General features: G+C 35.2%; 1 protein-coding gene across 1 annotated transcript; it reads left to right on the top strand.

Annotated features, from left to right (window-relative positions):
- Window positions 1-1,419: 1,419 nt before the first annotated feature.
- LOC100773372 (RNA-binding protein 7-like) lies at window positions 1,420-11,412 on the top strand. The gene is made up of 3 exons (XM_035445839.1): window positions 1,420-1,476; window positions 10,006-10,602; window positions 11,389-11,412. Exons 1-3 carry the CDS (start codon window positions 1,420-1,422, stop codon window positions 11,410-11,412), a joined length of 678 nt encoding a protein of 225 aa, XP_035301730.1.
- Window positions 11,413-13,383: the final 1,971 nt, after the last annotated feature.

Genomic DNA, 13,383 nt, shown 5'->3' with positions numbered 1-13,383 from the left:
ATTGGTACACTATACAGAGAATGGAACCATCCCTCCATAGCCAGTCCCCAGAACAGGGGTGTTTAGTAGCTGATTAACAGCCTTATTCACATTTCCATTTTGCTTGCACCAGTAGCTTGAACTATAAGTTCACTTTGTCATAAAGAAATGGGAATATAATCACATAGTAATTACATTGCTTTGGGTTATTTGTTCAATTAAGTTATCTGTTACAAAGTTAATGAATATTCTTTCTTGACCTGATTGATACACTAACATTTATTCTGTGCCACAGTCTATTAATTGAGGAATAATTATTAAGTGAAATCTGAAACCATGCAAAACTATATATTTACATAGCACATAAAAATAAATTTGCCAATTCAAAATAGGCCATTAGTAAAAATTACATTTTAATAGATTTTTAATAATTGAATTCTTATATTTAGAAATAATAGTCATGTTACTATTTTATATAATTTTATTAAAAGATATGGTCATAGGTATAAAGTAGTGTCATAATATTTAAATGCTTGAACAAATAAGTCCAAAATGGAAAACAGGACTGGGGCAAATGTGTTTTGAATACTAAAGGTATTGAAATATGATACTGGCAACATTGGATATAATAGAGGAAAATCTCCTTTATAAGGCAAATTTTAAAGCTAGATACACACTAAGTCAGCACTAAGCATTCTATCCACTGGAGGAATCTCCTTGCTATTAATCCTTTTTGCATAAACACTGTCAGCAGTCACAAATCAAGTTAGGGTTTAGATAACATTGTTAAATTGTATTCGTGCTCTAGGAAAGCTGCACAACAGCATTGCCTTGTGTAACAAATCTTTAAACCACATGTTCTGGATATTACCTGCTGATATTTATTTTCAATATTTAATCTGACTTCATTAGCCTCTTAAATAACGAGCTTTAAGGATCCACTTTAAAACACTATCTTTGACATGTTTGATCCTATTATTACTGTGTTGTACTGTACTTGGGTGACTTAGGGGCCAATATACTTCTTTAAGTATTTTTTTCATATTTAAGGTTTTAGTCTTAATTTTTAAAACATGCCTGTTTAAAATAAAATGTGATATACTAAAAAAAGTTCTTGATACTATAAGAAGCAGAATATATGCTGTATATGAGAAGATAGGCACCAGCAAGAAACGTGAACTAGGATAACGGAACAATTAGCATAATCTGTAGGAATAGTGATGAGTGAAAATGCTGCTATTACCCTATAGCATAAATACTAAATTACAAACAATAAAACATACATTAATTTAAAATTTACCTTTGCTTTTCTCACAATTGACACAAATATATGTTCAGCTTGTGGAAATTATTTAGAGTTTTCATATCCATCAGGTAATAAAATGCACACCTTAACACAACTCTCATTGCAAGATATCAGAAACCTTCTCAATTGTTGTCATGGAAACAGGTGTCTCCCAAACAACATTTATTTTGGTTGGTGTCAAGAACTTGAAGGTAAGACCCTACTGCTGAAGATACTGGACATTACAGATGAAGGGCTTATAGGAACCAAGGTGAAACTGACCTAATTGCCTCATAGTATCAGAAGTTGATATGAAAGCTGTCAAGAAAGAATAGAAATTGGTAGTCTCACACAGCAGCAACTGCCACAACCTACAACTGGACCATTAAGATATCTCTAATTAGTCATGAGTGGAAATTTTATCTTGGGAGATAAGTCAAAGTTCTTTAATGGGAACTAAAATTTGTTCAACCAGAGAAAATTCATAAACAGTTGGGTAAACCTAGTGAACATCTACGGATTGAGAGAGCATATACTATAGGTGGAAGTTTCTGTCCCACCCAATCCCACAGCTGTTTAGTACCAAATAAGCACACAGAGGCTAGTATTAATTATAAACTCTTTGACCAATGGCTCAGGCTTCTTAATGGCTAACCCTCTCTTAATTATTAAACAATGTCCATTAATCTATATGTCTCCATGTGGACTTGGCTTACTGGAGAATGCCTTGGCATTCTAACTTCCTGTTAGCTAACTGGTGTCTCCTTGATGATTCACTTTCTGCTTTCCTATTCTCAGAATTATCCTAGACTGGTAGCCCTAGTCTTGTAGCCCCATACTTTCTTCGTTGCAACATGCTGCCTGTCCATTGCCTGAAACAACTTTATTCACCAACCTATAAGAGAAACATATATTCACAGCATACAGAAAGACATCCCACATCAATATACAGTACAGGAAATCCTACAACTGCCATTTACCTAAACTAAAGCAATTTATAACAATATTCAAACTGTTTTCTATATACCACAGATAAGTATAACTATCACTCCTCATTAAAGAAGCTGATCAAAATGCCTAGAGTAAAAGTCTATGGATGCTCAATTCCAACTTATACATTTCAATTGAATCATTTTGTCAAAAGATCAGATGACATCATACAAGAGGAAATAGAAGTATTTTAAGAAAAGGAAGCCCATGATTTCTCTTGCTAAATATTGCCTATAGACTTGACATGAAAAATGCACCTTAAACTCATCAACAATGTGATTAACTGACCAAAACCCATTATAACATCTGTTGATATACCAACATAGATTGGTGAAATTCCTCAAAGTTATAAACCTAGTGAAGAAGTCCAAATAGTAAATTGTTGCTAAGATAGAATCAGTTACCTCCAGGAATGAGCATTCATGTAGGCATTATTTTCAAGACACCAGCCTTGGGCACATATACATACAGGCAATGTTAAATGATCTCAGTAGGTTGCATGTACACACACACACACACACACACACACACACACACACACACACAGAGAGAGAGAGAGAGAGAGAGAGAGAGAGAGAGAGAGAGAGAGAGTATTGTGTGCATGCTACACTGTTTAACAACAATTACAATTAATGAATTAAAGATCATTAGGTGGGTACTAACATTGAAGGACTTGTAGGGGAGAAAAGAACAGTGTGAAGTAATAAGGATAAAGTGTTTTTGTGTGAATTTTTCACTAGACTTTAATTATTTTTTTTCTTTTATTGAAAATAGAATATTTTCACATACAATATATCCTGATTATAATTTCTTCTCCCTCTAATCCTCCCAGTTCCTCCCTCCTATCCTCCCCTCCAGATCAACTGCTTTTCTATTTCTTATTAGAAAATAACAGACATCAAAGAAATAACAACAAAGAATGACAAAATAAAATAGACTAAGATGAAACAACATCTTTCATATTGAATTTGAATATGGCAACCCAATAGGACACAAAGTGTCCCCAAAGCAGGCACATGAGTCAGAAATCTACTTGCTTTTATAGTTATAATCCCATAAATATACTAAGCTGAAAGATGTAATATATATGCAGAGGACCTGGGCTCAACTCTTGTAGGCTTACACCTTGTGTTTTCTGATTCAGTATCTGTGAATGCATACCAGTCCTGCTTAGTTGATTCAGAAGGTCTTTTTTCCTGGTGTCTTACATCTCCTCTGGAATCTACACTCTTTTTCTTCCTCTTTCATAGGGCTCCATGAGTTCTCAGTGGTAGGGATTTGTTAGAGACCTCTAATTTTTACTCTCTCTTTCCCCACTCTGTCAATGAATCTTTTCCATTTTAAGATTTTTTTCTCTATTTTTGTGTATGTGTGTGCGCTCACATGCATGTACACTAAATGCATGAGGATGTATGTGCAAATGCTGTGTTCTGGCACATGTGCTGACCAGAAGAGTGAATAAATGTAAATGAGATGGAGTTACAGTCAACTCTGAATCATTCCACATGGATGTTCGGTCCCCAGGAAGAGAATCTAGTGCCTTGAGCAGTTGAGATAACTCTTCACTACCTAGAAGGCAGCATGATATATCCTGAAATAGTCAATAATAAACACATATATGGACAAGACCAACTGTTCAGAACTGATGGTCAATGTTATTTAAATTGCTAAATAGCATTGCTGTACTGTAGCCATGCCTGGATTATCAAAGTTGAAAATTATTGTCAAAAACTTTTAAATCAGGAACGTTGGGCAATTAAAAAGTTCATAATTAAAATTTGTTCTCAAGAGCCACTATGAGCTTAGGGAGAAAACTGTTGCTGGGGTAACTCCCAAGAATCCACAAGGAAGATCCCAACTAAGATTCCTAGCAATAATAGAGAGGATTCCCAAACTGGCCTACCCCTGTAATCAGATTGGTAAATAGGTAAATAGCCAAACTATCATCATAGAGCCTTAATCCAGTAATTTATGGAACATGGGTTATCTTCTTGGAGCCTACTCCCTATTGTGGGACGAGGCTCAGTCTTAATGCATGGGAGAGGGGCCTGCCCCTGCACCAACCTATTGTGCCAGACTATGTTGACTCCTCTTAGGAGCCATTTGCCAAGAGGAGGAGTGGCCTGGGGGTGCACTGGGGTGGAGGCAATAGGAAAGGGAGGAGGTGGGTGTGGGAGGAGGTGTGGGAGGAGAACTGTGGTTGGAATGTAAAATGAAATTTAAAAAAGGCAGAAAAAAATCAGTTTTCAAAATAGGTAACCAATACTAAATATTTCTAGAAATGATGACTCTTGGAAATGCAAACTGGTGGAACCACTATAGACATAAATGTAAAGGCTCATCAATAATTGATTGATACAGATTCATATGTGTTCATCTCTGCAGTATTCTTAGTAGCCAGAAAATTAAAACAGACTGGATGTCATACACTGATGAATGTATAAAGAAAGTGGTACATATACAGGATCACATGTTGTTCAATCAAAAAATGATAAAAATGCTTATAAATGGATGGAGTAGGAAAAATCATCCGGATACATGCATGTTCTCTGTCATATGTGGAAGCTGAATTTCAAATTTGGGGCTTCTGTGTTTAAATTGTAGTACACATAAAAGTCAGAAAAATAGTAAGGGACCATGATGTGTGTATTTCAAGAGAGAAAAAATTCTAGTGTTATGAATAGGGGAAGGGAAACAGTGGAACCAGAATGGATGAATTAGGTGTTGATGGGGAAATTTGTCAGGATAGAATATGGGGAAAGATGCCTTTCACTAAAGACCTTTTAAAATGTTCTATGGAAATCTATTACTATATAAGCTTCTTAACACACACACACACACACACAGAGAGAGAGAGAGAGAGAGAGAGAGAGAGAGAGAGACAGAGACAGAGAGAGAGACAGAGAGAGAGACAGAGAGAGATACAGAGAGAGATGTGGGAAGAGAAATGTTACCTTGTTTTCAAGTTGGTTATAGGTGGGGTGCTGTTGACATACCCCCAACATTACAGTCCATTCTCATAGCCCTTTGTTTCCCTTTAGAAACTGATGGTGATATTCTGTTGTTGAAGGCACTACATAGAGTAGACAAAGGACATGGAGAAATTAAGCTGGTATTGACCAAAAGCTTCATCCCTAATAAGTTACCTTCATCTGTGGCTAACTTTTATAATCTGAGAATTGTGATGCCAAGGAATGAATGTCACCAATATTAAATAGACATCATAATAAACTGCCTCCTATATCCTTATCTTTCTTCATGGGACAACTCTCAACCTTCATCAGTATAGCTTCTCCTGTGGTACAGGGTGATGAATACAGAGATTCACATCATGGTGAATGTGAGAAGAATATAAGGTTTTGGTGTGCTAAGCTCTAAAGGGAATATCATATCACACCTCTGACAACAGTAGCTCATAGATCATTGAGTGAGGGTTCTGGGAAATTTGTAAAAGCCAAAAAGTAGTGGAGGCCTGTGTTGAAAAAGTACTTGCATAAATGAACTTATAGCTAATTATCTGAATGAATAAAACCTTTACAAGATCAGTCCAACCAATATGCCAACATGGATGGGATGATTCTCTTGAAATCCCACCTATAGCTGAAAGCTATTGGCAAACAAAGGCTGCCAAGAAGGGAAATTTTGTTTCCTTCATGGATGTAGATCCCAAAAGGTTACCGATGCCCCAGTACATACTCACATACACACAAAGATATCTGGTAAGAACAAGTAGACTCAGTATATTTAATATGAAAGAAGGAGAGAAAGAACACATAGAGTTTGCAGAAGAAAGGGATGTGTTATAAGTAGTAATTAAGAAGGTTGTAAGGATGGGGTTGGTTGGATCGAAACTCACCATATTCATGTACGAAATTCTCAACAAAACAATAGTATATTAAGCCAATCTTCCCACTCCCTAGGCAGAATAATGTATCTTTCACACAAGCTCATACACAAAATGTTTTGTTACAGTAATTCTACATTTTTATAATTACAGATTTTACCTTTACAAAATAGGTAAAAGTAAAAATCAATATTTACATTTTTAGTTTATGAGGTAAATACATAAAACTTATCATATAGCTATCTGTGGAATTTTCTGACCAAGAAAACCATAGAAGTATTTCCAAAGACTCTTTTGTAGGTACAGAAAATTTCCAGTTTTAATCAACTGGTTTCACTAATTTTGGAGGCTGAGAAACCTTAGGGTCATTATCATGTTACTAGTTAGAAGCCATGCTTAAGATGTCATCACAAAACACTACTTCAAGAAACAACTGCTCTTTGATTATGAGAATTTTTAAAATGGAACATAATGTTATTAGTTTTTTGACTAAAATATAAAAGTATTTGATAATCAAAAAATACTAAGAATATCTTCATGGGAAGTTTAACTTTTATAACTTATACAGCCTCAATTTATAAGAAACTGTATTTTATTTTTATAATTCAGAAAATACATAATTTTTTGAGTGATAATGCAAAAAAGACTTTTACAAATAGGCAAAAGCAGTGAGGAATCTTTAATTGGAGACATTCCTGTGTAAGAAATATAAAAATTCAATGCATGATCTGTAAAACTCCCTCTCATCTTCCTTAAAGTTATTTCAACAAATTTTCTATGTGATGGAGATGACTCTACATACAGATAGGATTAGTCTAAGCTACAGACATTATGCAAATCTTTTGCAGATTATTTAACAGGATATACACAAAACTGAAATTGTACCAAAGCAGTCTAGTGTACATGATAAAAAAATACATCCAAGGTTTATGACACAAATTATATAAAAATGAACAGTGAGACCTTCTAACAATTATTTTTGTAATTTCACATTTTAAAGAATTAAACATGACACACAGACCCTCCAATCTGTTTTAAACTGGCATGCTAGTTGCTTGTTGTTTGTTAATTAATTTATCCTTCCCCCAAAATGAAATAAATATAAAAATAAAATTTTAAATCAGAAAAATCACATACAGGATTAATCATTATCTGTATATCTACCTCTGTCTGTATATCACAATCTTGTGATTGAAATTATAGGGCCTCTAATGCTGATAAGTTCTTTTCTTCCTGTCTATTTTTTCATATTTTGAGTAAATATCTTAGTTAGCTGGCAAAGCAATATTTGAACTTGAAGTCCTCCTGGCTATGCTTCATAAGTAGGTAAGATTGCAGGTCTGTGCCACCATGTATGGAGTTTTCTATTTCTTTGTCACTCTGTGTCTCTTTCATAGACTTATATACTACTTTGAGTTCCTAGAATTATGTATATGTGTGTATGTATGTGTATTTGTGTATATTTGTATATGTGTTAATATATCTATAAACCAGTATATTCCACTGAAGAAATTACAAAGAATTGAAAGATAACTAATCTTTTAAAGTACTATGACTTATCATTTATCATAGACATACACACTGAGGAGCAGAACGATTTAGAAGAAAATGTGGATCCAAATTTCAAGTTCATTCCACCAACTAAAATATGTTGATCAATAAGAAAACATTTCTACTTTGTAATTTAAGAGAAAAGTGAAATAAAACAAGCTTGTGAGCAATAGCATTCAAATACCAGAAGCCCCAAAGTTATCTTTCCCATGACTGTAACTCCACTCTGGGAGAAGACTCGGACAGGATAATTATTCAGGAATGCTGGCTGCCAGCCTAGGCTAAACCACAGAGGCTCCACTTTCAGAGAGAGAGAGATCTTGTCTCAAAATAGTAGAAAGAGAAAGACAGATGAGGACACCCAATGTTGTCTTCTGAACTATGTGAACTTGGATAGCAATGTGTCAAACACACACACACACACACACACACACACACACACACACACACACACACACATTATAGTGAATGAATAAATCCCAAACCAAATATGAATCTCCAACTTTTTTCATTATATTTTAGGATATGATATTTCAGATTGTCAAAATATAGAAGTATTCAATATTCTCACTCAGAAAGGGAAGTTCAATAAAAATAAACTTAAATACTTTAATTACATGAGAAGTACTTATGATATCAGCCAATATGTTGGATTATTATTGGTTTCTGCTAAAAGTGCTTTTATAATATGCAAATAGGTAGATATTTGGAAAGAGATAAGTCAAACTAATCTACAGTGTTTGCCTAAAGATATACTTTCAAAATGTGTCTCAGAAAAGACATCTGGATACATATCTCTAAACTGACTATTCTCTTTTGTTTTGTAAATTTTTAAAGTTGGGTATACAGAATTAATTCTGACTAGTGAAGATTTTCATAACTTAGACTACTTTTTGGTGAATTTTGCTTACTGATTTACATAAATGAATAAATTTTCTCTTCTTGATGGGAGGTTCAAATAAACACAAGCATGTCTATTTACATAAAACAAAGTTACTATTGCCTCTAAAATTAATTTTTACAATTAAAGCAGTTGAACAAGAAACCAAGGATATTTTCCTCTTTGGGTCTAATTAAAATAGTATTTTATACATTTGTAGTCCAATTTCCTTACTAGACCAGGAAAAGAACAAAAAATGAAGTTGCTGCTTCTGTTACTTTGTAAAGGGACTAAAACTAATTAATTTGTGTTGTCTCTTTATACTCAGTATTAGACAACAGAGGCCATTGGGTGTTAGGTCAACACCAAGGAGGCAGATGGTCTTGGAGCTGAAGGAAATAAGTAAATGAAAAATAATTCTCACTTTAGAGCTATAAATTAATCCCTTTGAACTATTAATCATTGAACTTTAATGGTTCACAAGTTACAAAATTCTCTATAAACATAGGGTCACATGTGACTATAAAGATTAGTGTGTACTAAATTATACATAATTTTAATACCCATCAGGATCAGTAGAGCATACCACTGTGTAGGCAAGCAGAACTATGTTACTTTGTGAAAGTAAACATAGGCCTACTCTCTTAGTTAGGATTTCAATTTCTGTGACAAAAAACATGACCAAAAATTCTAGGGGAAGAAAGAATTAATGAACTCAAGCAGGTCAGGACCTGGAAATAGGAACCAATGCAGAGACCATAGAACAGAGATCTTCACTGTTTTGGTATTCTTTATAAGCCTAGTCTCTTTCTCCAAGCAGGACCCCCTGAGCCAGTATGTCCTTACTCACATTGAGTTAAGCTCTCCCACAATGATAATTAATCAAGACAATAAACCACAAACTTGACAATAAGCCAATCTTATGAAAGCATTTTTTTCAATTAAACAACCCCTTTTCCTATATCCACAGATCCCTGCTATGCTGAATATAATCTGCCCACCCTGCCAGATCTCCCATGTCCTTATAGAAGTTTTTGCACAGTGACTTTCACAGACTTTCCTCATTCATACTTTCGCCCCCAATCCATAATATCTAACCTTGTTCCCACATCCAGTTTCCCATTCTAGTTCAGTCACCTTTGTTTGCACAGAAACTAGTTTCCAGGCTTCTTTCACGATTCCCATTACCTACTCCTAACTCACAGGCCACTCCCATGTCACCTCTTATCCATAGCCTGGTATATCCCCAAGCAACGGCCTTGGATCAGAAGACAACTGTTCTGGTGTCTCTTCCACCTGACTTATTCCACAAAAGCCACTCCCAACATCTAGGCCCAAAACACCCACACATCCCCTCTTCTGCCTCCACATGCTGTGTCAATACCACACTTACAACTAATAAAAGAAGTCATAGGACTATATCTTACTGCAAAAATACCAACAAAAGGGAAGCTCTGAGGAGATGGGAGGCTGCAGAGGCTACCACATTCCACTCTGTTCCTGGACAACCTGAAGACTAAGGTGACGGATAAGCTCCTCTTCGAACTGTTCCACCAGCCCTGGCCAGTAATAAAGGTGAAATTCCCCAAAGATAAAGATGGCATACTGAAACAGTTTGCATTTGTGAATTTCAAGCATGAAATGTCTGTTCCATATGCCATGAATCTTCTCAATGGAATCAAACTTTTCGGGAGGCTTATCAAAACTCAGTTTAGATCAGAAAGTAGTCATGCTTCTCAGGACGCCAATGTGTCCTATCTTCAGCATCGTGTTGGAAATTTAAACCCTACCTCCACATCTCCTAACAGCTATGAAAGGGCGGTGGGTAACATGACTCCATCAGCACAGATGGTCCAGCAGTCCATCTCTTCTTCAGAAGATTGTCAGCAGCAGGCAGTGATGAACAATGTTTTCAGACAGATGTCATATGGTGGGAAATTTGGTTTTCTTCATGCAGATCAGTTTTCTCCATCAGTCCAATCACACGGTCATACCTTTAACCAGTCTTTCAGCTCCCAGTGGCACCAAGGTGCATTGTCATTACATAAGAATGCCTCCATTCGCCATGCATTGGTGGCGCACGCCTTTAATCCCAGCACTCGAGAGGCAGAGGCAGGCAGATCTTTGTGAGTTCGAGGCCAGCCTGGTCTACAAAAGCTAATTTCAGGACAGCCTCCAAAGCCACGGGGAAACCCTGTCTCGAAAAACCAAAACAACAACAAAAAAATGCCACCATTCTTGTCATTTCATCTCAGAAAGATGAACAATATAGATTGGTTGTAGTATAAAGCAAATATTCTAATTATCTCACCCTTTTGGGTTGCACGAAATTTCTTGGTAATGAATCATTTTGGCCTATATAGTAGGAAACATCCAAGTTGGTAGTTTGAAATGGCTAAGTGCATATTGCTAATAAATGAGAAAACAGAAGTTCTTAGTAATCCATTTTTTTAAAGGTTTATTTAAATAGTTGATTTGTTTTGTTTGGGGATGAATCATATTTTTTAACTCAGAATTTAAGTACAAATTCTGTGGTATGCTCTTGAATTTTATCGCAAACATACATTATATATGTATACTAGTTCATTCAAAGAATTTTTTTTTTTTGGTTTTTTTGAGATAGGGTTTCTGTGTGGCTTTGGAGCCTATCCTCGAGGCTGGCCTCGAACTCACAGAGATCTGCCTGCCTCTGCCTCCCAAGTGCTGGGATTAAAGGCATGAGCCACCAATACCCTGCCTCATTCAAAGAACTTTAAAATTATTTCATTAAATATATTTGATGTATCATTAGTCACTCAGGAAGTTAATTATCTACATGTGTATTTTTACATAAAACAGTGTTGATGAAATTCTTTTTAGAGGAAGAACGATGTTAACACATAGATAAAATGGTAAAATGTTTCACTGGAAGGATTATAATTTTGAGATTTTGTTCAACAAAACTTCCATGTTTCAAGATGTGTTTCTTATTCACTACAAATCATTTCTAAGAATTTATTATGAAAAATGGATACTCTTTATATCACAGCATTTATCCTGATTTTTTTTTACTATATTAAACACATAAAAATATATGTGTCTCTTTATTTTGGCATCACTGATGTCAGGGGTACCCAGTAACATAGCCATATACTTTAAATCTTGTCTATTCACACTTCGGTTGGTAAAGATTGTCCATCTTACAGCATCTTCTGTAGATTTACGTTGATGCATAGCTAGACTTCTATCGACATAGATTATGGTGTAGAGCACTGTGAACATTATTAGTTCCTTTGCTTTCTGTGCCCAGATGTTCTAAGTGTCCAGGCTCTGTGTCCCTACTTGGCATAAGTTAGGTTTTATTTGTTTAAAAAAACTGTTTGGGTTAAGCAAAAAAAATTACCAGCAAAATGATATATCAAGACAAAGTCTTCTCTACAAAACTGACAAGTTTGATATAAATGTTTGCCAATGAGAATTACTTAGATGATCCTAGGACAGGGGTTTTAAAAGAACAATCATAGTACCCCCTCAAAAAATTCAAAAAGTGTAAAGAAGACACAAAGAAAGAGATCAATGGAATTAAGGAAAAACATCTTAAGGACAATTGAGAGATGCTTAAGGAAAGACAACCATAAAACTAATAGAAATTACGAAGACATTCCAAGACTTGAAAGTGGAATTCAGTAAGCAGATAAAAACACTGAAGAGTATACAACAGATACTATAGGGTGAGGAGGAAGGGGAAAACTTCATTCACATCGGTGAGATTACAAACTTGTGTGGACACTGTGGAAATCAGTATGGAGAATTCTCAAAAAGGTAAACATAAATCTGTCACATGACCACACCTTGGCATATACACAAAGGACTGAACATCTTGCCCTACATATACTTGCTCAGCCACAATCATTGCTTCACAACAGTTAGGAAATGGACAAAACATGTATTTTAATCAGCAAATGGAAAATAAAACAGTGTTACATGTATAGAAGGTACTATTACTCTTCTGTAAAAAAATGAAATCAAGTAACTTGCAAATGAAACTAGAATAAAATCACATTCACCAGGGAAATCTAGACACAGAAACACAGAAAGACAAGCAGAATATTCTCTTGCATTAGAGATTTTTAGCTCCAAGTCTTCATATGGAGTATATATCCTGAATTAACTACAGAAATTGGAAAATTAAAAAGGACCCTTTCCAGGGTAATTGTGTGCAGAAATAATCAAGAGATGAGGACCAAGGTAAAAGTGATGTGACTGGGTAAATAGGAAATGAGGGTCTCTATTCAGGGAAGGAGAATGTGATAAATAGAAGGATGAAAAATGGTAAAATAACATTAAGGGTAACTTAAAATGCATAAATAATCAAACTATTAATTGTCTACCTAAAAAATAAATGTGTGTGTTCTTATTTTTCAGTGAATTTTCTCATGTGGTCTGACATTTCTCCCTCCAAAAATCACAATTACATAACAAAAATCCAAAACCAGGCACAACAAGCACCTTCTCAGTTGTTGGTCAGGGCTGTCTAAGAATATCCCCAAACATTACAGTCTATTGTTGTTGCTCTTAGTTGCCACAAAATTTGGAAGGTTTGTTCTTACTTCTGAAGACACCATAATCTTCAGGCATAAAACTCAGAGACCCCTGAACTGGAAATATCTTGAGTAAGTCTTCCCCAAGAAATGGCGTTCATGATACAAGAAGTCACCATTCATGTTTCCATTTATGTACTAATGATCATACCATTGTACCTTGATTTATATACTTTTATATGTCTGCAGAAACATAGAAATGAAGAAACAACAGACACAGAAAAAGAAAGAGATGGGAGAGAGAGAGAGAGAGAGAGAGAGAGAGAGAGAGAGA

The sequence above is a fragment of the Cricetulus griseus genome, chromosome 5, assembly GCF_003668045.3.
Source record: "Cricetulus griseus strain 17A/GY chromosome 5, alternate assembly CriGri-PICRH-1.0, whole genome shotgun sequence".
NCBI classification, from domain to species: Eukaryota; Metazoa; Chordata; class Mammalia; order Rodentia; family Cricetidae; genus Cricetulus; species Cricetulus griseus.
The sequence above is the reverse complement of the archived record's forward strand: the minus strand, read 5'-3'. Positions and strand labels throughout refer to the sequence as shown.